This window comes from Pseudopodoces humilis, chromosome 2, assembly GCF_049639895.1.
Source record: "Pseudopodoces humilis isolate 2021_Gansu_Grassland_sample_001 chromosome 2, ASM4963989v1, whole genome shotgun sequence".
In the NCBI taxonomy this organism is placed as follows: domain Eukaryota; kingdom Metazoa; phylum Chordata; class Aves; order Passeriformes; family Paridae; genus Pseudopodoces; species Pseudopodoces humilis.
Window position 1 is genome coordinate 102,627,293 of NC_142201.1, and position 25,649 is coordinate 102,652,941.

The window sequence follows — 25,649 nt, forward strand, 5'->3', positions numbered from 1 at the left end:
CAGCTACACTTCCTACAGAGCTTTATCCAGAAGCAATGCTTTGGCAATATCTATCCACTTAGGAGACTTGGTAGAGGAAAGTTCAAAATAAGAGTTCTGTTGGGGCTTACACACATATGAAAATGGTTCTGTGCTGTTTGTGGTGTTTCTGAATATCCCAAGAAGCAGAAATTTACAGGGAATTTCCACATCAAACACAGTCCTCTAGAGACTTCAGGCAGGAGGTGGAAGAACCAGCAGCTAAACAAGGACTGTAAAGATCTTTATTTTGGATTTAAATATCTAGAGTGGCAATTAAAGTACCCAAATGATTTTCTGGATTTTCATCTCAGTGGGCATCATTCTTTCCAAAGAGGAAAGAATAGGATGATGGGTCCATTTTAATAATTCAATTACTTGCCTGATGCCTGTGGTGTAAGAGGGACATGTTAAAGAAAACACAGTCTTGAATCACATATGTGAGGCAAGAAACTTATGCTAAAGTCTGGTACAGTATTTTCTGATAGTAAACCATCAGTGAAAATGGGGGTTTGAAACTCTTCAATGTATACTTCTTGTCAGAATTTTTTGTAACATTTTAAAGTGAAAGGCAGTGGAGACATAAAACTTGTAAATATTATTTTAAAAAGCATGAATTACAATGTAAATACCTATAATGGAAGGAATGTCTACAATATAAAATATTTTTGAACTAAAACCTTACCTGATGGGTTTCTCCTGGAATTTCCAAAGGTAACTACCGTTATTTTATTTTATGTTCTTCCTCTGTCACAGCACTAATTGGTATTTTAAAACATAAAAGTATTTCTATAATTTCAACCGCCTAATATTTTATGCCTATTTTATTTTGATTTATTTTCTCTGCTTAATTATAGTGATAATTGTGAGGGATGTGACTGAAATACTTCCTTATCTTCTCTAGAACAAATTTAATAAAAGCAAATTGATTGTAGCAATGATTTTTTTTTAATTTTTATTTTATTGTATGTGCTTTCAGCAGTAGAAATATCTGAATCAAAACTGAAGCTGTGGTCTTACAAAGGACACATTTTCCAACTTCGTATTTTTCAGAATTTTCATGGAGAATTTTGCAAATATTAATTTTCATTTTGAGCTATAAAACTCGGGAGGGGGAAAGAAGGGAAAGATTATGTGAACTCAGGCTTCCATGGGTTGACTAGCTCTGTTGACATCTGACATCATCAGCCACTTTTACCATCTTTCTGGACACTTCTGCCAAATCCCTTCCACTGCTTCAGTGCAGGGAACAGATGTTAGTTACAGGCTCTGTTTCTCTGCTGTTCAATTCTTTACCTAAGTGCATGACCCATTCTTGTTTTCCAAAGATTTGGAGAGTAATTCAGAACAGAAGGGTCCTCTGCAGAACTCCAGTCCAGCTCCCTGATTGAAGCCAGGCCAACTTCAGTGTCAGAAGCAGTTGCTCAGGGCCTTTCCCTGATGAGTTTTGAAAGTCTCCAAGGCCTTTCCAGACTCTGACCTCACTCGTTATGAAGAATTTTTCCCTTATGTTTAATGTGAACTTCCCCAGCTGCAGCTCTCACCAGTTGTATCTTGTCCCTTCAAGGAATACTCCTGGGAGAAGCTGATGCTTTTCTTTGTAGCTGTCCATCCAGTAATGACAAAATAATTCCCCTCAAGACTGTCTTTTCTCCAGGCTGAACAAGCCTAGTTCCTGCTTCTGGTTCTAATTTCATCCTGACCATTCCTTCTCCATTCTTCACTGTAAGGGTGACAGAGTACTACATTAGGCTGTCCAGAGAGACTGTGGAGTCTATTCCTCTGGAAATCTTTAAAACCCATGTGGACACAATCCTGTGCAATATGCTCTGGGTGAACGTTCCCTAGTAGTGGGGTTGGACTAGATGATCTCCAGAGGTGCCTTGCAACCCTAACCATTCAGTGATTCTGTAACTTGGATTCTGAATTCCTGGTTTAGCTATTCTCGTTCCCCTTCTCTCCTCCTTGTGCCATACCTCCAGCCTGGTTGCCCATTCAAAACCTCTTCCGTGGGTTTTCTATCTGAAAATGGAAGTCTCTCCTTCACTGGTCTTCAGGACCAGGGACTCCCTTCTCCACTCTTTTTCCTGGGAAAGTCAGTAAACAAGAACAGTGAAGAGGAATCTCTTCTATAGTCACCTTCCAGAATGTTTCTTCATAGATTATACTGTTTATGAACTGGAAAATAATGAAGTCACCAAATGGTTTGGGTTGTATGGGACCTTAAAGAACACCTAGTTCCAGTCCCCTGCCATGGGCAGGGACACCTTCTGCTAGACCAGGTTGCTCCAAGCTCCATCCCACCTGGCCTTGCACACTTCCATGGATGAGGCATCCATCACTTCTTTGGAACCTTTGCCAGGGCTTCACCAGCTTCACAGTAAAAAACTTCTTCCTCATCTACATCTCTGCTCTTATTTTAAAGCTGTTCCCCCTTTTCCTGTCACTGTCTCCTGTCGCCCTGAAAACTCAGCTTCTGAGCTTGCTGACATAGTTTTCTAAGGACTTTCCCAGGACAGTAACTGTAAACATAGATATGTGTACATTCTTTCTGTTACACGTCTTGTGATGGGCATCTCTCATGGCCAGTGCAGTGGGAAAGTGTTATCCTGACCATCCAATCCCTGGCCGTGGTCAGAGGCCTATAAATCCTGGGAGAAGAAATAAACTCTCTCTTCCTTTCACCACACCCCGAGCAGCGTTCGTGTGACCTATTCATCTCCAGAAGAAACAATCTCCCTATGTGAAAAGCCACTCTTCCTCTTTCTTGTAAGCCCCCTTTAGGTATGGAAAGACTGCAATCAGGTCTCCCATTGTCTCCCAAATGTGTGTCTGATGCGACAGCTGCTAGAAATGGACTGGAGGGGGGACTCTGTGGAACTAACTTGGCTCTACAACACAGTAGAACAGCCATGATCAATAGTTTGGGAGAAAAGAGACTCAGTGTTGCAGGATTGTTCCTTTATATTTGCCAAAATTTTGCTTAATGTCATGTTGCACCAGCCTCCAAATGTCTTGTGAAAGAATGTATAGCCTGACAGGTCCTCCTCAGAAAGTTCTTCCATGAGTTTTCAGTTTCTTCTTCCTCCCATTTCAGTTTAGCACCATTTCCCTGGTTACTGATACTTTATTTCAGTTTGTTTCTCCACAGGCAAATAAAAGAGTACTGAATGACATGGGGAATAGACAGGGAGAGGAAATGCTTTGAGTTCCCAAAATATTAGAAGGCAATTACTTTCATGTACACTAACCCATCATGGCTAGTTTAGGGCTGAGCAGGGTCCCAGCAGTTATCTGTGGCCAGAGACTGGTACCCTGTGAGGCGGTTACTTTGTCTTGATTTTGCAGAAAAAAAATCAAGTTTCTGGAAACTGAGACTTGTTTTTCCATGGATGACCAACAAGAATCATGACTTGTTGAGTTCATAGGGACCCTCTCTGGGAGTGTTTCTAGTGCTTCCAGTACTTACATAGACTTGATCCCACTAGAGAGGATTGTTTCAGGAACAAAACAGAGCAAACTGTGGTAGGAAATACTTAAGGGAGATCTATTGTTGTTCGGCATGGAAAAGAGAAGACTGCAGGGAGACCTCATTGCTGCCTTCTTGTACTTAAAGGGATTTTTAAGGAGGAGAGAGATGGGCTTTTTATATGGGCAGATAGTAACAGGAAAAGGAGCAATGGTTTTAAACTGAAAGAGGGGAGGTCTAGATTGTCAAGAAGAAATTCTTCATTGTGAGGGTGCTGAAGCCCTGGCACAGGTTTCCCAGAGAAGCTGTGGCTGCCCCACCCCTGGAAATGTTCAAAGCCAGGTTGGATGGAGCCCTGAGTAACCTGGTTTAATATGTGGCATCACTGCTCATGGCAGGGAGGTTGAAATGAGATGGTCTCTAAGGTGCTTTCCAGCCCAAACCAGTTTAGGATTCTGTTTCTATTGTCCTGTCCTGCAGCAAAAAGCTGCAGCAGGGAAGCCATTTGTTGCATGTGGCAACTTAAAGAAAACAGAGTTTGCATTGACTGCATATATCCCAAATGCCCTATTATAGATGCAGATTACAGAATCATAGGAGGATATCCCTTGGTTTAACAGAAGGAGCTCTTTGCATCAACAGAGGTTCTTGTAAGGACTTTATGAAAAAACAATGAATGAGGGTGTCAGTTTTGGTTGCAAAATTACAGGCTGTATCATGCACACTGTCCTGATTCCACTGGGACAGGGTTCACATTCTGCTTCATTAAACCATGACACCAATCTACTAGGACAATGGGGCTGACTGGTGGAAAGATGTGTAATGTCTTAGTGATGTCTACCTTTGATGCAGCATCAGGTACTTTGGCATTTTGTCTTCCTGCAGACTCAGTAACACACAGGAGAGACAAGAGGTGGGGCTGTCATCTACATATCCCTGTTTTGAATAATTTTGAACAATGTAATGTAGAGCTCACATTTTCCCTGTTTTCCCTCTCTGTAAATTGATTCATATTTTCTTCCCCTCATGCTTCTCGTCTCATCCAGAGTAAAAGAATTGGCTTAAGCAGGCTCATACCACTACTTGGTTGCTTATGCTGCTAACAAAAATATCAAAATGAGCCATAATGCACTTTTCTTTTTCTGATTCCTCCAAAGACTATTTCTGCTCCCAGGGAAGTCAATGGAAGCCTAATTAGTCCCAGATGTTTAGTAATAACAAGCACTTCCTTTTTGTATAGTAAAACAATAGCAGTGTTAAAACCGTTAATTAAATGGGTTTGGCTCTGTCATCAGGTTATTAACTAATTCTAGTCACAGCAGCCAAGATAATACTGGCCCTCACAGCAGGAGAAATAGTTTTGCCATGCTTAACATAAAAGCATGAACTCAGTCTGTGGCAAATCAGCATCTGGGCATACAGCTTGGCTTACTTTTGAGCTTCCGAATAATCCCTGGGATCATTGCTTGTGCAAGCCTTCTCCTACAGGATTAAGTACATGAGCCATTGGCTTTTGTAGATGTTAGGGCCTATTGCTGATGATGGTTTGTTCAAATTCTTAGGATCACAAAAATCACAAAATAGTTTGGTTTGGAAGGGACCTTAGAGATCATCTTGTTCCGATCCCCTGCTATGGGCAGGGACACCTTCTGTTAGACCAGATTGCTCCAAACCCATCCAATCTGACCTTGAATACTTCCAGGAATGGGGCAGACACAACTTTTCTGTGCAATCTGTTACAAATTCTTGCCTACATCTCCAGTGCATCTCTTTATTCTCCATTGGTTGTACTCTATAATATGGAGCAGCTGTCTCTGCTTCAGGACCAGAAGGCAAAGGTCTAAGGTGGAGTCCAAATACCACAGAAAAATAGGAAGACATTTCTCATTATCTGTGGAGCATTCCAAGCTGGTGCTTTAATATATCCACAGCCTTGTGCTTTTTACAAAATTCAAAGTTGTTTTTATTGTACAAAATTACACTATGAAAACCACCAGCCAGTTTCACACATAGCCACTTAAAAATATAATTATGCACCTTTTTGTAGTGTGGTAGTTTTGACATTCACTAGCTAAAGAAACAGAAATGGAGCAGCAATTTGAGTTATTTACCTCGACAGGTTTCAGTTTGACCACTATTTTTGTTACATGCCTGAGTGGACAGTTCCTGGCATTAACAGAAGACCTGATACAGCTCCTTTTCAAAGCCACCCTGCTAGCAGGTCAGGCTGCCACTCACTGTCATGTTCCCTTCACAAGGGTGAATTGTCAGTGAGAGTATGGGACATAACATTTGTCAGTGTCAACTTTTAGCAAAACCAGGCTAGCCATGTTAAACACAGATTGAGGACCAACAGAACTTTTCTTGCAGTACATCCTCTAGTCAATAATGTATTTCTGGGGAAAGACAGTAGAAAGACAGATCTGAGCAATGGCCCAGGACTGTGTTCCCTATGCATTATTTCACACTGGTATCTTAAAAACACCTTTTTGCAGTCTAACCTCCCGTGGCCTTTAAAAATAGATATACTATTCTCCTGCATTGAAATGCAACCATATGCCGTCATTTCCCAACAGTTTTTCTTAGAAATATAATCATTTCAGTTCAGTGTTAGCTGGTTGAAATTCATGCTCCAGGATTTTTTTTTTTAAAAAAAAAAGCCTTCACCCCAGAGATGACTTTCTTCACATTAAACTCAGTTAAATATATATTGCACACAAGGGCCAAATTTCTCCTGTTTGAGTTAAACAGTGGATTTGCAAAACATGGCAAATTCTCCTTCCAGTCCCTGCAACCCATACCAATGGTGTAATTCAGGGGCACTTCAAAAGCATTTAAAATCCACAGCTGAAAATCAAAGATGAGAATTTTACCCTTAATTTCTACACACTGTCAGTGTAGCACCTGATTTCTTAATTTTTCAAGGCATTTCGTGTTACTATGCTTTAAACTGATGGGTAAAGTTTTGCCTGCGGAAGCAAAAAAATGAACCCACACCAATGATGATCACAGATAAAACCAACACAAATGTTAATACAATAAGGAAGCTGATTTTCTTCAGATCCTCTTTTTCACAGTCTTCTGGTCTAATGTTCCTGATGTGCATTTCATTCTGGTACCCAAAATTCTGAGTGTTCTGGCACATTAAATGATCCACATTGGAGATCTGGACATTTTTGTTCTGGATCATTGATGAAAGCCAGATGTTTCCACAGCAGCTGAGTGGGTTCCCAGTGAGATACAAGTTTTTAAGTGAATTTTCTAATGCTAAAATATTGCTGTTTTGTAATGTACTGAACTTGTTGTTCCGTAGGTCCAGAACTTCTAGTGGAGAGTCACTGCCCCACTTAGGCAGCCAGTTCAGCTGATTTTCAGAGAGGTTTAAATGTTTAAGGTGACTAAAACAAGGCAAGTCAATATTTAAATCTATCAGGTTATTACCATATAAATACAAACATTCCAGAGACTTTTCCAGACCTGATAATGCTTTAAGTTCTATTTTCAGTCCAGGGTTCATGGAGAGGTCCAAGACAACCAGAGAAGTCTTGTAGAAGCTGTATGCTGGTAGGATTTTCAGCATGTTGTCAGCTAGGTGCAAGTACTGAAGGGCAGGAGAATTGACAAATGATACACAACCACTTTCCTCTCCAGCAAGTCTTTGTTTAGCTAATCCTGAGTACATGCTGCAAAGGCTGATATTATTGCCCTGTAGATTAAGCAGTCTAAGGCTGGGAAGATTTGAGAAGATGTCAAACTGCAGGGTTTGAAGATAGTTGTTTTGAATATAGAGCTCCTTCAAATTTGACAATGCATCAGCATCAAGGAGAAGGTTCTGTAAAGCATTGTAGCTCAAGTCAAGGACAGTTAAAGAGATTAATGCACTGTCATAACTTACTGCAAATGCCTGGAGACAGTTTTTACTGAGATTAAGGGTGTGAAGGGACAACATTGATTCAAAGAACTCATCTGGGATGGATTTGATTTCATTATAACTTACATCTAAATATTCAAGCTGGGATAAATAAAGAGAACTTTTGTTTCTACTTTGCTTCTGATTAAAAATATGGAAAGAAGCATTTAGCCATTCATTTTTCACATAGTCCATTTTATTATGAGGGGATTCAGCAGTGAGCTGGATTAAATTCTTTGATAAATTCAACGTTACCAGCTTATTTACCCGAGGGAACACTGGGAAGTGAAACAGTTTGTTTTCACTCAGATCCAAACACCTTAAGCTATATTCATCATCTGATTTTGTGGTGTGGAAGGTCTCAATGCTGTTCCTGCTAAGGTCAAGTATCTTCAGCTGCCTGAGGTTAAAATCAGAGATGCAAGTAATTGAATTCTTTGAGAGATTGAGTTTGGACAGGCTCACTAGAGTCTCAAAAGCACCTTCTTCTATTTCCATGATGATGTTGCTCTGAAGATCTATCTCCACAAGATTGGGAGATCCCTGAAACATCTTTTGTGAGATCATTATAATACTGTTGTCTGCCAAGGAAAGATATTGCAGTGCTGGAGCTTCTTTAATGAAATGCTCAGCCATCCCATTGTACAGACTGTTGTGGGACAAGTCCAGTATTTCCACCTTGGGTAAGAGTCCAATCCCATCTGTGCCATTTTGAGCAAGCTCATATAAGTGATTGTTGGCTAAATTTATTTCCAGCAAACTCTTCATCTGTGCAAAGACTCCAGGCATGATGAAACTTATCTGGTTAGAGCTTAAATCCAGGCACTGAAGGGAAGTGTAAAGTGATAATGACATTTCAGGAATGCTTTGAATCAGATTTCCCGACAGATCTATTTTGTTTACATTTGGATGGAGCTCATGAGGGATTTGGTGGAGATCTTTGTTGTGGCAAAATGCCTGAGAGTTTGCCTGCCACAAAAAGAGAGAAAAGGAGTTGTCACATGATAAATGAAAAACGTCTTTGCATTAAATATAAGAAAAATAACATTCAGCATCCAGACAGATGCTTCTTCTGAAACACTGATCAGTTTTTCTGAGCATTCAGACAGCAAGAGCAACAATCCCAATTAGCTTATTTTCAGCTAACAGCACTCATTTCATTTTAAAGAGATTTCTGACTTCAAACAGTAGAGTTTAATCTGCATGTGATACTTACTAAAAGTTCTCCTTTTTGTACCTTTCTTCTGGACTCATTTGAACAGTCCCAAGTTTCTCTGTAGTCAAGCACTGTTTCCTCATTTTTGTTTAATGATGTTTAGGTGTTTAATTTTCTCACTTTCAGCACTGTATTAGATTTTGTAGACTCAGCTTGCAGTAGAAAGCAGTACTTGGAAGAGCTTCACTCTGCTGGCAACATGGGTTCCAGAGCAAGGAGGTATAAAGGTATAAAAACCTATAAGGATCCTATAGCACAAACCCTGTCTCTCCTTCATAAGAAGTGCAAGTGCTCATCTAAACTCTAGATTTACACAAGCTGCTCCACAGTGCTTCCCATGACACATTTTTCCCAAAGATCCCTAGTACATTGACTAGTAAAACCTAAACCCCTTTCTTTTTTCCCTCCAACTCACTCAAATCCCTTGCAGCTATAAAAAAAAAAAAAAAAAAAAGGAAATTTTCTTGCTTCTCCCTGAAAATATTTCTTTCCTGCAAGGTCACTGTATACTTCCTCATTTTGAGTTAAATTATGCTCAAAGTTGGCCTTATTTCCAAGGCATGAATAGCAGGGCAGGAAACCTCTTCTTACTTATTTGTCTCTTCTTACTTATTTGTGGAAGAGGAAGAAGCCAGGAGGATACAAAAATATAGAGTGAAAAAGCAGAAACTGCTTTGCATCCTAAGGCAGATGCCAAGTTTCTTCTCACACTTTCAGCCAGATCCCAGCAAGTGCTGAGCACCCTCTATTTCCCCTGGGCACCTAGAACCTTACCAAAGTCCTGATGCAACTCCTGTCAATGCCAACAATCTGCTTTTCACTGGAGTTGATGGGGGAGAGGTCAGACACTGTTCACCACGTATCTTGAATGATTTGGCTTTTAATCTGCATCCAAAGAACCCTCCCAGTAATAAAAGAGACTAATAAAACCTACACCTCCCACTGCCTGCCATTTGTTCCCATAACATTTCTCCTCTAGTTTTTCTTTTTAAACTTTCCTTCCTTTTCACTGACTATTTTGATCCTCACTAAAGTTCTTATCTTGTCTCTTCTGCACCATATTTTCTCCCCCAGGGCTCAAACTGCACAAATTTCACTCTCACAGCAGTAGGAAAAAAAAAAAAAAGATGAAGCACGTCTCTGTGGGATGAAGCAAACAGCATCTCTCCTCTCACCCCTTAGTCCAATTGGCTGGTAGCCTGAGACTGGAAAAGAGGTTTTTGTCAGTCTCATGTTCTGACTTCATTTTGTCTGCCAGTGCTGCCATCAGTTTGTTTCAAGTACATTGTCAAGAAGTACTGGAGGGTGAAGACCACTTGGTCCCATTAAGATGCTGGCAAAAAAAAAAATGACCCAACAGCTCAAAATCTGGGAATCGTTTGGTTTCTAACTCCAGTTCTTCACTGCTTAGCACTGGGTGGAAGTTGTCAGCTGCCTCTGTAAGAGGCCTACAAAAAGAAGTTGGATTCAAGCCTGCCCTTGAGTTCTCCTTTATCAATTCATGAACATTTGAATCTGGGCTGGAGCCACTTGGCACTGACCTTGGATGTGTGGCACTGACTTATACTTGTATGGTGTCCCTGACCATTCTTAGAAGAGCTACCCAGGTAGAGGCTTAGTTACACAATCAAACCTTATCATTTTGGTCAGGTACCACACATCAGCTGACCTATGACATCTGGTTAAGCACCTGTCCTTGCATCACGTCAAAGCAAAGAAAAAGAGAATTTCCTAAAATCCCTTCCCTCCTATAAAGTTTTTGAAATCTCCTCCTTTGCCAATTAACATGAATTAGCAAAATCATCTTTTTTGGGGAGGGAAAATATGATACAGTTGAAGCTTTGCCTATCCTTGGAAAATAATGTTAGGAAGAACATCCTGACATCTGTTGTCTCACAAACTGATAGATGTGCCAGAACTGGTATCATCAGTTCAGTTCACCCCCATGTCAGGGGTCTGGTAGGGACTGCTTACTTCCTAAAACCTCCTGACTGAGAATTTAGTTCAGCAACAGAACCATCAGTGGTGACTCAGAAAGCGGCACAGGTTTCTGACTCATGCCTCTTCAATGAGATTTGAGGTTAAAGTTTCCATTTCTGAGCGTCTGCTCTTCTGAAGGTGTCACCACAGGGAAAGTACTGTTTAAAACAGTGAGGCTGTGATGCAGTGCAGGACTGTCAATGGGCAGCTAACCAGCTAATCCAGCAGCTCCTTCTTTCTTTGAGCTGTGTTTGGACCTACACCAAATGCCCAGTGAAGGAAGGCAATCAGCATGGGCATTAGCAAGGCTGAGCTGTTGATTTACACCAGATGAGCACCCTGGGCCCGGCCTGCAGCGTGTTTTCTGTCAGGGCTGACTTCATCCCAGCCTAGTTGTGTCGTAGGCTTGATGAAATAAGTTTACAGTGGAGTAGTGCAAGCAAGCATGTGTTTACTTCTCAGCCATCAGCCTGGTCTGAAACAGGATGAAACTATGTGGATTATTGCATGTCTCCCCCAGCCTTTGTGTGACTATGACATGAGACCCAGGCTGTCCTGTTTACTGTGGCTTCATCAGTGTCCCGTCTCCAGCCAAGGAGCTGAGCTACCCAGTCACCTTCCCAAGATCTTTTTATATACACACTAGGTCTTAATTTCTCTGGAATTCAGGAAGTGCAGCAATATGGCAGGGTGGACAGGAATGGAAAGAGTCCCACAAGGGAGATGTGTACAGCTAGCAAATTATTTTTTCCCTATTTTGGAAATTCTTGAGGATTTGTGCTGAACAGCTTCAATGTTCAAGGGGGAAAAAGTATTTTTAAACATCCTAGTACAGTCAGAAGCTCTTGGGGAGGGGAGGGAGAAAATTCAGCTGCAAATAACATTTATAATATTGTACCAGGTTCTTGCGAAAATTCAAGGAGCAGATTTTGTACTGGAGCAAGAGTCTTTGTCATTTCTCTTTGCTCCAGAAGAAGTCAGGTACAACTTCCCTGGCAGAAATGCTGTGTCAGGGCAGAGGAGGTCACTCTACTTGTTATTACAAAAGAGCTAGTATAGAAGTATTTCACAGAAGATGCTTTAATTAAAGCACAAAGAACAACTGAGACAAAGGAGATGATTTCAAGTCCAAGTTCTTTCTCTGTCTTAACCACAGAAATCCTGTACAATCTTAGGGAAATCAAGTCAAATTTCTTTTAACCAGCTCCTCCTCAGGAAAAAATCTGAGATAATGACCCTTTTTTTCTCGCCCCTTCCCCCCTCCCCTTTGTGTGCTACTACAACAAGGACACAGCCTGATGACAGACTGCTCAGCATCCCCTAAACCTGCAAATCCCACCTCTGCCATGACAGGAAGCCTGGTCATGGGGATTTCCCTTCTCAGGGGCTGTAGCTGCTTGTGCAGTACCTGTAAGGAGGGGGTCCCAACCTCATTCAGGATCTCAAGGGGCCTAAGTAGAGAGACAGCCTTACCATTTCACAGGATGTCCCCTCTGAAAGTTGGAAGTTAGAGATTTCTTTGTTCACCACTGCCAGGAAGAAGATAATGTACAGTTTCATGGCTCTGTGGGTAAAAATAATTACAGTTAGATTTCATATGGGACACAGTGGTCAGCACAGGCAAAAGTTGGCATTGGGTCATCATCTAACATGGAGAAGGACACAAGCAGTGCAATAAATTAAGCCATCTCTGAACATACAGCACTAGTGACCCACCTGTGTAGCTCTGCATCCCTTTCAGCCTGGTGGAAAGAGATCAATATGAGGACTTGAAGGTCCAAGGCATTTCATGGGTTTTCCCCAGTGTGATTTCAGCTGCTGCCTAAATTATATCCAGGACACTCAACAAAGTCCAGATGTTCAAGCTGGGCAGGGTGTCTGGCCTCTTGGAGAAAGAAAACTTCTGAAGACCGAGTTATCTTCACCCTCCCCATAGACACAGCCACAGGTGCTTTCAACTGGGCTGAAGTTTTGGGTGCCATGTCCTGAGCAAAGCAAATGGGTGACGCTCAGAAGCAACCACAAGTGGGAACAGTTTTCATTTCCATCCACAACATTTTATACTCCCCTTATCCCAGAGTGTCAAAGAGCTTTTACATGTATATCCTTGTAAAGTTAATGCAAACCGCTTAAGGAGTGGACTGAGATTTTTCATTTTACACATCCCAGGTAGGGACAGGCTTTTAAATACACTTTTAGGAGATCGTAGAACCGTATGTTCCGCAGAATCACAGAATACATAAAGCTGGAAGGAATCCATAAAGACAATTTGGTCCAACCCCTGGTCCTGCACAGCACCATCCCCAAGAGTCACAGCCTGTGTCCAAGAGTATTGTCCAAATGCTTCTTGAACTCTCTCAGGCTTGGGTTGTAAGGGACCTTTAAAAGTCATCTGGCAATCCCCTTGCCATGGACAAGGACAGATGCTTTACAAAGAGGCAGATATAAAATAGAATGGAGTTGTGTGAAACAGAGAATTTGTAAGAGTTCAACTGTTTGGAAAGCACTCCATAAAAGAGCAGAGAATTGCAAAAGGAGCAACCAGCGCTGGGAGGCCTGTCACTGGACAATGGGGAAAAACAGAACCAAAGCCAAAGGCAAGTATTCCTGCTTCAAAAAGCTCCAAATGCAACCCCAGTCCCATGCACAAGCCACTGTCATCAATGTACAGTTGTTCAGTGTCTTCCACCCACAGAGCACTGAAAAGCTGGAAACAAAAGAGACTGGATCATTCTCAGCTGATGGAGATCCCTCTGCTTAGTCACTTTGATGGATGCAGCTGATGGCCCTCCACAGCACTGACAGTCACTGAACAGCCAACAAGTTCCTGATGGGAACCTGCCCATTCCCAACCAGAGAACAGAGCTGTATTCTAGGAATAGATAAACTGGGGAGGATTAGACCACAGCTGCTCTGTGTACAGTCTGCATATTCCTTCCATTTCACAAGAAAACCCCAGTGATGGATGATGCACTGTGACCCCAAGGAATGGGTCTCAGTAATGGGATCAGAAGTTCCTCCCCATTAAAACCAAACCAAGGATGTTAATTCTCTACCATTGAATCAGTGTTGGCAAAATATGCTGAAATCATCCAGTGGAAAGAGGAATTGCTGATATCACCCTCTATAATGTTTCTGTTCTCTCCTTCTTCATTCCCCATGCTTAGAGCAGCCGAGAAATCTATTTTTGAGTATTAGTTTGCTGAGGTGGTAATAAAAGACAAACATACCAATGATTACAAAGCTTTTCTCTGAGCCCTCAAAGGGAAATCCTTTCTGTTCAGACACAATGAATTAAGCTGAGGATATTACCCACAACAGGGGACCACCCTGGGGACAGCACGTGGCCCATGTTCTCTGCAATGTCTTCCCTTGTCACACTGTCAGTGAAAAAAAAGGTCTCTTTGCCTCTTACATAATACACCTAACATAATCCAGGGTCTTAACATACTTTGAAACTTACTAAATTTTAATTTTATAAAGTAACTGGGAAATTGATGTATTTGAACACACAAAAAAATTGATGTAATGGTTTGCTGTGTCAGGCAAATCTGTAATAAGCATGCTGTCCCTCAAGGTGTTTCTAAGATGCCTGTCACATCCTGAAGCTCATCAGGATGAGGATGGGGTGGTCTCTTCCAGCATAAGACAACATGGACTGTCCTCACAGAGCCACTTAGTTTTGAAAAGCCATCTAAGACCATCAACTCCAACTGTTCTCCCAGCACAGCCAAGGCCACCACTACCCCATGTCCCAAGTGCCACATCCACATATCTGTTAAATCCCTACAGGGATGGTGCCTCCACCACTGCCCTGGCTTTAATTAAAGTCTGTGCCAGTGCTTGGCAACCATTCTGGTGAAGAAATTTTTCCGAATATCCAAACTGGACCTCCCCTGGCACAACCTGAAGCTACTTCGTCTTGAGCTGTCATGGTAGATGCTCATGGAGATTCCCTTCCTAGGGTAGTTTTCAGTTCAGCTGTCCAGCTCAGGAGCTTTTCCTGCCTAGCTTTTCTCTGAACAACCTTTAGATCCTTCTCAGCAACCTCTAGTGTGACACATTAGTGCATCCCCCTCTTTTCTACCCTCTGGGAAGGTTTTAGCATACCCCCACCCTCTCCCAATGCCAAGCTCAGGGTTACAGGACACCTCTTACAGGTGTAAGAGAGGATGTCTACTGACACTAAACCCTTCCTGCTGGCATTGATCTCTCTATCCATGGCTTACAAAAACAGTTTGGGAGCAGCAGTAGCAACTACTCAACTGAAAGGAGCTTTTATTGCTTTGAGGCTTCCCCAGAGTTGAAGCAGCTTCGTGATCAGTGCCAGCTTGCTCCCACTGGAAGCTGTGATAGAAACCCCTGCATAACTCAGAGCAGGACTGAGCTCTGAACCTTGTTTAAATCCACAGCTTTCCATCACAGCACTTCAAAATCATCCAGTGCCAACCCCAGGTGAAAAATACAGGTGGTTTAATTCCACATCATCCCCAAGGAGTATTAGTAAGTCAGTCAAATAATTCTAGAAAAAGTGTACCCTAACCATGGCAGTATGTCCACTTAGGAAAGGCAGAGAAGGCAGAGAAGACCAGTAATTCTCCCCAGTACACATTTCAAACCATGGAATAATAACAATTTATTCCCAGTTTCCACTTCAGAACAATGTTTACCTCCATCTCTATCACAACATTAATCCTGAAACTACTTCACAGATGTTGTTTGCAGCTAATAAAAGCTGCACTTTCCAGATTTTCCCCAAACATAATTTTAGTTACTGCTTAGACAAGTAACAGAGATGCTCTCCTGTACCAAGTTAAATACAAGAGAACACACAGAACAAAAACCACACTCCCCAGGGTCTGATCCTTTTCCACACAAGACTCTTTCCTGTTAAGTTAGAGACTTCAGGGGTAAAAAGAGAGACTCTTTCACATTTACCTTGTTTCAAGGGTTTCTTGCATCCCAAACACTGCTTATCATCTCTTTAAAAAGCATATCCAGCTCTTTGAAATTGATTCAGTCCTGGTATCGAATCAACTATTCTTCAGCTTCATGTTCACCCATTCAGGACACCTAGATGCTCACTCATAACTTCAGAATGAAGGCATTTTCAGGGACAGTGTCTGCTTTAAATTATGTTGTTTGTCTTCCTCTCCACTCCTCCCCAGGCTCTTGCTGGGTCCTAGCCCAGCTGTGCTCTGGACAGAGTCAGCTACTGTGCAATGTCCTGAAGCCCTTCCTTGGGGCAGCCAGAGAAACTGTCAGGATCAGGCTGGGGGTTTGCTCAGGAGAATAAGTAACTTACTGGCCATGCCATTGTTTGGCTGTGTATGTGGGGCATGACAGTGTGTTTATTTTGGGTTTATGTGTCTGCAAGTTACATTCCTGGAGGGTTATAGCCCCCTGCACCTAAATCTGTCTCTGCACCTTTAGGGAAACAGTCTTGAGGATTAAATATTTAAAATTCACGGCTGATAAATATAAACCCCAGAATCTGTAAACCTGTTCTGGAAGAAATAACTTTTCTTTTTGCAGTCATCCACTAATGAGAGTGTGACTACAGTCTACTGGCAGGATATAGGTCCATTGTTGGCTACAACACCCTTGATGGATTTTCATGGCATGAGGCAGGAATTAGGGATAAAGGCCTCCATAAAGGCATTTTCAGATGAGCTGCTGAATTTTTTGGCTGTAAGCACATATTGCTGCATATACTGTATCTGCTGGGATCCAGTATATATCTGGTATATATCTGGTATATATCTGGCAGCAAACAGTTTCAAAGACTCCAAAGCATTTGGCTGATTTCCCGAATTTTCAATATTTTTGTCTTTGGGCTACCCAGCAGTTTACACCTTAAAGTGGTGGTGAAACATGAGCATGGTATGGGTTTAGTAAGACACTTCTGCAGGGCAAGTGTCACCTGCATCAGTCAGAGACTGGGTCATAGAATCAGAGAATAGCCCAGTTTGAAAGAGACATTGAAGATAGTCCAACCCTCCTGCCATAGGCAGGGACACCTTCCACTAGACCAGGCTGCTCAAAGCCCCAGCCATCCTCATCTCCATCACACAGATTGGAGAATCAAGCTTTTTTGCCCACAAAATAGCAAGGGCTGTCCCATCCCAACAATGCCAAAGGGTTTGCACCTGCAGCTCTGTGAAATCCTGTCATTTTCCAGTGTCTCAGCAGTCACTACCCGCTCAATGTCTGTCAATGCCAGTTGAATTTCATCCTCTGTCACCTGAAGTGAGGGACACCTTATCAGCCTTCTCCTCTCCTCCAAACCCTTTCCCCAGCATGGCACAGAGCAAGAAGGAAAAGCAAACCCTAGCTGCTGGCCCTTACCAATTACTCTGTAAACTGCTGCAGGTTTCTAGGGGTTTCAGAGGAACAAGATAATATCTTGTTTGTGTCTTGAGTCTCCAGACCTTTGGGAGTCTGTCCATCCATAATGCTGCTGCTTTCTAAAGCACGGATTTTGTTTGAATCCTGTGTCCTCTATGAATCAAACTCTCTAGAGAAGTAAATAAAGCAAGTTCCTGCCTTAGAAAGGGGATCTGAACTGTAAATGCAGGAGTAGAACAAGTCTTGCTCCCTTTTGGCTGGAATAACTCTCTGGTGATTCATCCCACAGGGGAGCTGCAGACAGCATTAATATTAACCCTATTAAAAAGAATAGCCAATGCCATCCTGAACCACAGACTTTGAGAAGGAGGCACAGCTCCAGCTTCTGGCACTCTACAACATATCCAGAAACTGATTATCCTGGTTTATTTTGCTCCTACAATCTGCACTGCACTTGGCATCTCACACACAGATGCAGCCCCTAGTCTTTCTGGTGTCAAGTCCACAGATCAAAATAGAGATTCCTCCATCTCTTGTAAACCCAACAAGGCTTTTCTCCTGTCTTTTGAAGCTGCTGCCTTCCTTCTTTCTCTTTCTGTCCTCTCCCCATAGGAATCTTTATCAGATGTTCAGCCAACAGCATTTCCCCACCAAAAATTAACATTTCCAATTATTGAGGTTTTATCCAGATTCCCTATTTTATTCACCCTTTTTCACCCTACTCTCTCCAGGAAAGAAAATGTAAATGAACAAGAACTGAATGAAACCCACAAGCCTGGAGAATTTGTGTGAGAGGGGATGGGCAAAGGGACAGAGGAAGATGGAAAAATGAAAACTCTTATATCAGCAAAAAGTGACATGTACTGGCATTTCCAGATTAAACTACCTAAGGAAGAAATACTCTTCCTGGAGAACAAAATTCAGATTCAGGAACCAAACCAGACTATTTTCTTACCAGTTCATAAAATCTGCTTTTAATTCAGCAATATTATTTTTTATAGACAGTGTGGTCAGTATTTGGGAAAAAGTGCACTCATTTTATAAGATCCAGTAGGAGACAAAATGAGGTGAGGAAAATGATTTCTGATAGATTTTATTTACATAATACTGATATCAATCCTTGAATCCACCCATAATTGTATTAGTAATAGGCCAAGCACTGATACAGTCACTAAGATGTTTATTTTTAAGTATAAATTAATATATCTTAGTAAAAACCCCAAATTATCACTGCAAAGCCAAATTATTGCTTCTATTTAAGGGAAGCATATTTGTCTTTTATCAAAAATATTTTTATCCAAATTACAACTGGGCTTAGCCTTAGAAAACTTCCTGTGATTTTTATACAAACGATTTTCTAAAACTTTACTACTTCCAAATATTGCCCAAACATTCATTCTCTTGATAACAGTCCAGATGCAGCCATGCCATCTCAGTAAATCATCGTTCACCCAAGGTGACATTCAAGCTGTCAGCATCTTAAGAGCAGCAAAATAACCCTGCCATCTCATACCTCGTGCTCCAACAGGGAGAGCTCAATGACAGTACTGACAGGAGGAAGAACAGACAAGCCAAACAGCATTTTGCCTATTTTACCCAGGGACTGTGTGATTTTCCCAAGGCTATATTAGGATTCAGTGTTGGAAAGATGGGTGAGTGGCATTTAATTAGTGTACAATGCTGATCTCTGCAGCACGACTAGTTCAGAAGGCTATAATGCAGTAACACCATAAATAGACCGAGGTCCTGTGAAGAAAAAATAACAATCATCTCCCCATTTTCTATTCCTGCAAACATGCAGAGCAGCAACAAATACAGTACATGAAAACTGTACTTTTATAAACTGGCGCCTCCTTAATATAAATGATCTAACTTATATAGTGCAAGTCCCTGATGGATTAAATATACAACTGGGTGGATAGAGCCATCTACACAGCATGTTTAGCCAGTTCCTCAGCCCATTCATAAACACAGAACATTTTATTTATACAGTACCTTCCTCATCTGTGTTAGTTTTAAAGGCTGTAGCCCAGTCACCAGAGCCCTCATCTCTCCCACAGTTAAAAGTGCAAGTTTCCAGCAGGCTCCTGGGTTCACACACATCTCCACATACCTGCTTTCTGGCTGGAGGAGGAGGAGGAAGTTTTTCTCTGCTTGCAGCTTTTTTTTCCCCTGACTCTCCCAGCAGCCTTTCCAGCGCAAGCCGAGGAAGAGTTTCCTTGGGGAAGTCGTACCTCTGTTGCATGCCAGCTGACTAAAACTCTGCGAGCACTGAGAGAAGTTTGAAGTCACAGGGAAAAAAAAATACTCCCCATAGACTAGTCCTTGAATTCATTCCTTTGCAGTCATAAGCTCTTATATATTCCCAGGCACCCCAGAGCACATGAATACATACCTCTGTAATACTTTTAAAATATCTGTGTCCTCTGTGCTTCTCTTTATTTTCCATTTTGTTCATTCAGCCTTGGCTTATTTCCTGCAGTTTCTCAGCTGGTAATTATTGTCCTCTCGTATTGACATATGAAACAGTCTGTGAATGCCACAAAAAATCCCCTCCACACGCTTTGGGGACACGTGCTTTTCTCTGAAGTCATTCGTGCCTGTCCCACTGCTGTCAGTCTGGAGATTCCCAGGGGTTGGAGTAAATCAGGGGCACTGAGCTGGATGCAAACCTTACATTTCAAGTCCATGCAGGATGGGGTGTGTAGGAAAAGGGTGTTTGGGAGTAGGGCGAGCACATCATGTTTGGTGTCCTAACAGGTCATTTGTGTCTTCATGGCACAGCAGTGGGATGGCTGAACACAGCCTTGGGGGAAAGGATAAATTCAATTTAATGCTTGAATGGGTAATAACATAAATACCTTCTAAGAAGGGCTGTGGGATGAATTTCGCTTTCTTTACTTTGTGTGTGAAGCTCTCTTTTATTTCAGATGCTTTTGTGTAAGTTGGTGGGGGACATGCACATTGTCTGTGTTGTCTTCATCTGCTTACATGTGCCCTGATATCTGGGCTCTGCATGTTTGTTTGCAGCACTGTAAACCTCTGTCAGGGTTTTGCCAGCTCTTCAGTGGATGTCCTGGGACCAAACTGAGCCTTGGCTTCACCAGCCAGGCTAAGACCTCCCCTGGGCCACCCAGCTGGGGAGCTCCCACAGGCACCAAGGATCAAAGAAAACAAACCAGGGACTGCTGCAAACCTCCTACCTTCTCCCTTGCATGTGCAGGGAACAGCTCAACTGAGTGATCTCCCTCAGAGGAGAGGTTTTCCTTCAGCATCATGTGTTTTATCCCCTTTTCACTTAGATATGCAACAATGGCCAAGAATTTTCACCCCAAAAAAAATGAGGTGCTGACTCCCTTCTCCCAGACAGCATCAATTCTGTCCTGATCTCCCAGATATGCTTATTAAAATCAGCTGAAAACTATGTCCTTTTATACCATGTGCCAAACAGCTCTGTGAATTCTGATAAACATTTGCAGGCTTCAGCTTTTACTTCTCTGGGACAGGTTCATTCTTTGTAGCACACCAGGCCCTCTGAGTCAGAGTTACTTCAGAAATGCACCATACTGGGAGATTCAAGATGAAAACATCTACAGATGTGAAAAATATGGTTTGTTAAATATCTCAGTAAATACAGTTTGCTCATGTTGTTGCCATAAGATTGTAATAAGACTAATCAATTTAATAGCAACATGTACATAATGGTAACAAATGAAACAACAATGGTTTTATTACTGCCTTGGCTATTGCCTATATACAGCTACACCTGTATTTGCATTGTTGTTGTTACTATTATAATTATGGACCTAAACTCACCTCATAGCCCACAATAGCTTATTTGGATGGATTGACAAAGGAATTTCACCATGGAACAAGCACATATTGTACCCCCTTCTGTCACCACAGGACAACCTGATGGCCATCTTGATGTCTCAGTAGCCAAGCCTGGAGGATCACTGTGGACCTGCTGCTTAGAGATGGAGATCCAGTTGTATTTCCCAAGTGATGCATGGCTAGCTAATAGGAAAATACTCCATCACAGAAAGGACAGGAAGTCTCCCAACATGAAATTTCAGACTAAATGGAAGTAGCAGGAATAATTCCCACAGATCCTGCTGCTGTTAGACTCCATCTCTGGGGTGTGGGCAGCAGAAACTTGGGTCAGTCTATGGTTTATTTCCAGTGACACCTAAGTGGCTTTTCCAGTTACATCTCTCCCACTAAAGATATCTCTCCCAGGGAGTGATCCCTGGCCTGACCCACACAAACTTAGCCCTTCTCTAAGGGAAGTTGGACATTTCCAGGTATGTAACTCAGTTATCTACCTCTGGATGGCGACCCCACTACCCTGAGATCATTGTTTCACTTTCTTTTAGAGTGCCCTGAGTGAGGTGGGAACAGTGTGCAAAGCTGCTCTAGAACAGTGTGGGAGGACTGTTCAGAGCAGAAGCAGCCAGCATCATCCAGGCCCTAAAGAAAACCCAAGGACTACACACAGCTTGAAGGGAACAATCTGGTTTGGTGGGGAAGGGTGCCCATGAGAGACCTCACCCTCAATGTGGTTGATGTGAGGAGCTGGGTTATCTGACAGGATTGATGTACCCATGCATACCCCATGAAAGAACCTGAGGACTCTAAGAGGGACACCACACCCTGCAGACTTGTAGGATCTTGCCCCCAAAACTGCTTGGAAGCAACAGTCCTGCAATAATTTCTGCTGGTACCTGCCATGCAAAAATCCTACATTCTTCTGTACTAGGACAGGAGGATGTGGCAATTGGCAAACACCACTTCAAAACAAAAAGCACACAGGCCAGTGCTGGTCACACAAAGTCAATCTTTACCTTCTCCTCACCCTCCAAGTCTCATGGATTCCCACTCTTCCATAGTAGAAGTGAATAGGCTTGGTTGGTGGGGATGGCATGAAGGCAAGCAGAAGTGCATGAAGAGAAAACAAAATTTCCAGCTGCTGAGATACTTCAAGACATCACTGCCCCTATAAGTATCATTATCTTGAACTGATGTTAACCCACTTGCTTTCTAGAAATTACATTAAAAAGAAAAAAAAAATAAAAATAAGACCAAAGAAAGAAGACAAGAAGAAAAGAACTGGCAGTTTTTAATCATTTACAAAAGATTAGAGTTTGACCATGTGCTCACCTCACTCTTGAAATAGATTCTGTCATGTCAACAGGATGCCCAACTCTAATTATAAATTATATTTCCCAAGACTAAACAAAGTATAATATTTATGCTCCATTTCCTCCTACTCTGCTTATAGCTTGTTGTTAAAAAAAAAAACAAACATGAGGAACAAGAGGTCCAAGGGCTTTGCTTTGGCCCCATTTTGTATTCCAGTTGGTATTAAGGCAAGTTTGACACTGGGAATGTGATGATGCGTCACATGCTGGAATTTTGGCTTGTCTTGGTGCTGATGCTGATGGTGAGCAGAACAGGGAAGTTGTCCTGGTCAGCTGTGATTCCTGTCCCATATCAGTGTCATCATATGGTGCCTACAGCCCTCGGGTACTGTCTTCAGCTGAACTCAAAGATGAAGCTGCTCTTGGCATCTCCCTGGACTAGGCTTGGCTCAGTTCCCTGTGGTCCCAGACATAATTTTCCTCAGGTCCACCTCACCTCAGGCCATGAAGACATTGGCCTTGCAAGATGCAGACAGCTCCATGTACAACTGCAAAAGAGACAATACCTTAGCTAGCTCCAAATCAGCTACCAGCGACCTCTGAAATTCATCCCAAAAGCATGGTAAAAGATGCATGTCCAGTTCTCCTGGGACCCTTCACACTCACCCAGACAGATATGACCAGCTGTGAAGCAGTCAGTTGCACCCATGTTATAAATCAGTGATTTGAAGGATGAGCACAGTCTTGGGCGTAGTCCTGGCTCATCTTGTCACTCTTAGGCGACAGAGTCCCCAGGCACTGCTTGATACCTTTGTGGGCAATGACAAAAAATTGAGCAAGAACGTAAAGTTCACAGTGATCAAGACATTTGTGGGGTGTTTTGGAATGTTGTGCATCACTTGGTGTGGCAGATATTGTGGTAACTCCGGGTGTAAGTCGGTACTACTGCAGGATAAAGATGAGGTGGCTTTGGTGATGTCTTCTTCAGACTGAGAGACCACAGAAGATAATAAAAATAAGCTGTGACAGAAACATCTCCCCAGATGTAGGGATTGCTGGGGCATGCAGCAGTGAGGCAGTAAGGAAAAACAGAGAGGGAAAACACGTGGGCAAAACTTCCAGACAAGTAAACTCGTATCACAGGAGTTTCAGTCCCATAATTTTTGAAGGGTTGAAATGGGGAAAATGGAATTTGCATGTGAATTATGAGGGGCCAAAACTGTCTCCAGGGCCCTCTGGTTTTATTTTTCATCCCCTGTGCACCTCAGACATATACCACTGCGCAGCAAGACTTTGAGGTATGGTTTGCAAGCAGAGTTGCCAGCTGAATGTCTCAAGAAGATGGAAATAAGGACAGAGAGCTCCTGCCTTGTTTGCACTTGCCTGCAGGGCTGTATTTGAACATCCCAAAGCTTAGTGAGCAGATTTGGGAAACTGTGCTCCATGGGACAAACCTGGTTTATCTTGAAATGCACATCAAAAGAGACTGATGTAGTTTCTATTGCAAATATTTCTCATAACTCTGCTCTACCACTGCAATAGCAGGAGGATCTATGAATTAGGTGGTGCCAAACAAGCAGCAGAAGAGTTTTCTCTGTTGTGTGTGCTAATGGGGTTAAAGATTGTGTTTCATAAACCTCCTGCTACATTTAAAGAGTGACATTTCATCCATTCTTCCTTCACTTGGTTTCTTTTTGGGTGAGGGAATGAATGTCATTCATGCCTGGCATTTTCAGTCCCTGCTACTGACTCAGACCTTATGAAAATCAGTTTAAACTATCAAACAACATTGAAGTAATCAATTTCCCCTTTTTGTTGCTTCCTTTTGTTCGTCCCCATCCTTCCCATCTCTTTATTTTGGCTAGGTGATATATTACTGGAGGGAGGCTATAGTGAAAGGATTACTGTCATTCTAAGTACAAGGCCTTGAAGCTGATGATGACATAGGTAATTTTCAGATCATGCAGAACAGGATATCACCTCAGTTGGATGAGAGCATGATTTTGCTCCTTCCATGTTGTTTTTTTTAGACAAGCGTTGAAAAGAAAATAAATTTTCAATCATAATCCTAGGGAGAGAAGAAATTGATTGGAAATGCTCTATTTTTGTCATGTTCCTTAAACCCTTTGATCCTTCTTGTAACAAGCCCTTGTTCTACCACTGTATCAACATTTTTTTTATAGCTCATAGGTGTGTTATTTCCAAAATGCCTCTGCTTCCTGTACAGTGTGTTAACTTTTCTTGAATAATATAACTTCCACCCCCAATGACATATTTTGGAATTTTTTTTTCCATGAAGGAAAATTATTGAAACCCCGACTCAAACCCTGTGCATGGTCCTTGCTGTGCAGACAGTCTGTCATGATAGTCCTTGTGTGCACTGCTTCAGGTAGAACATACTGTAGAAGGAGAAAAGTATCTGCACCATCTAACTGTTGCCTTGGAGTGGTTACCTGGAACAGAAGCTAGACAAGACTAAAAGAATGAAAAGTAGGTATTTATTAAAGGCACACTTTGGCTGTAAATAGGTACACCTGGGGCAGTCAAAAGCCTCCAAGAGAGGCTACACCCAAGATGAACAACAGTCACAAGTTTTTTAATTATAAATTTGGTCCATTTGCATAGCAGGGGTTAATCCCCCAATTACAGATTCAGGTAAAGAAATTATATACCCCCAGTTTGCTCCCCCTGCAACTCAATTCTGTCTATATTTTTCAGAGCCTGAGACTAGGGTGTCCTTGAATTTCAGACCTGGAGGGATTCTTTTGTCTGACCAAAATGTGAAGACAGTTAGCTAACACTTTATATGGAGTTTAGAGTTATGCACTAATACAGTACAGGATTTAAAAAATATAAAGACTAAAATCCTAAGGCATCATAACAACCCCTTTGGACCAAAGAATGAAGCTGGGAACACACTGGGAGACATAGGGAAATGTTGGAGTTATTTCAATGGACTGAGAAAGCAGGCACAGGGCAACAATATGAAGGAAACAATCCTGCTCATCTATCTGATTTTTCCAAACACTGAAACCTAATTTGCTGCTGAACATCTTCCAGATTTCAGAGGTGGGATGCACTCAGCAAAAACTTCAGAGCCAGTGCACAGGCTACTTTTCCACTAGGAAGTTTAGTGCACTGGAACGGTGAAATAGGAGCAACACAGAAGCACAGATAATTATGCTCAAAAATGTATCACCAGCTCCCTGATGGGTAGAAGTGATGGCAGAAGGTTTGAAGAGCTGAGTCAACTCCTGGTCTCCTTTTTCTCATAGAAAATTGTAACCCCAGAATTATGTCATAGATGAAAAAGATGTGATATCTCTGATCAAATGTATACATGCACAAGGTTAGTACCTATCAAAGGACACTGATTCTGATAACCTCCACAGCTCATGGAGGGAAATAGAAGCACTTCTTGCTTGTGATTCATCTCATTCTCTAGCAGCTGAGTCACCCACAAGGAGCTCCAACTTTCTCCTGTGAACAAGGGAGTGGTGAATGACTAACACAGACATAGATTCAGGGAAATTAGTCCCTCCTGTAGTCAGGAAAGAGAGAATTTGG

The 25,649-nt window shown here is 42.1% G+C and overlaps 1 protein-coding gene across 5 annotated transcripts; it reads right to left on the reverse strand.

Annotated features, from left to right (window-relative positions):
- Positions 1 to 1,000: 1,000 nt before the first annotated feature.
- On the reverse strand, positions 1,001 to 19,440 carry LOC102102817 (transforming growth factor beta activator LRRC32-like). 5 transcript variants are annotated; one of them, XM_014253637.2, is made up of 4 exons: positions 15,532 to 15,574; positions 12,310 to 12,578; positions 12,067 to 12,157; positions 1,001 to 8,366 (listed from the first exon to the last, which is right to left on the reverse strand). In XM_014253637.2, the coding sequence occupies exons 3-4, from the start codon at positions 12,151 to 12,153 to the stop codon at positions 6,426 to 6,428; spliced, it is 2,028 nt and encodes a 675-aa protein (XP_014109112.1). In that variant the 5' UTR covers positions 12,154 to 12,157; positions 12,310 to 12,578; positions 15,532 to 15,574; the 3' UTR covers positions 1,001 to 6,425. The 5 variants fall into 5 exon arrangements, with proteins under 5 accessions (XP_014109112.1, XP_014109114.1, XP_014109111.1 ...); XM_014253639.2 differs by lacking the exons at positions 12,310 to 12,578; positions 15,532 to 15,574 and adding an exon at positions 19,337 to 19,440; XM_014253636.2 differs by lacking the exons at positions 12,310 to 12,578; positions 15,532 to 15,574 and adding an exon at positions 19,055 to 19,323.
- Positions 19,441 to 25,649: the final 6,209 nt, after the last annotated feature.

What these genes read in the sequence shown, in the direction of transcription:
- LOC102102817 (XM_014253635.2), bottom strand. Translation starts at nt 15,554, where the DNA reads ATGCAAGAAACCCTTGAAACAAG. An exon ending in CAAGAAACCCTTGAAACAAG is followed by an intron (nt 12,158 to 15,531) that starts GTAAATGTGAAA and finishes TTTTACCCACAG; the next exon opens with AGCCATGAAACTGTACATTA. An exon ending in AGGGGACATCCTGTGAAATG is followed by an intron (nt 8,367 to 12,066) that starts GTAAGGCTGTCT and finishes TTTTTGTGGCAG; the next exon opens with GCAAACTCTCAGGCATTTTG.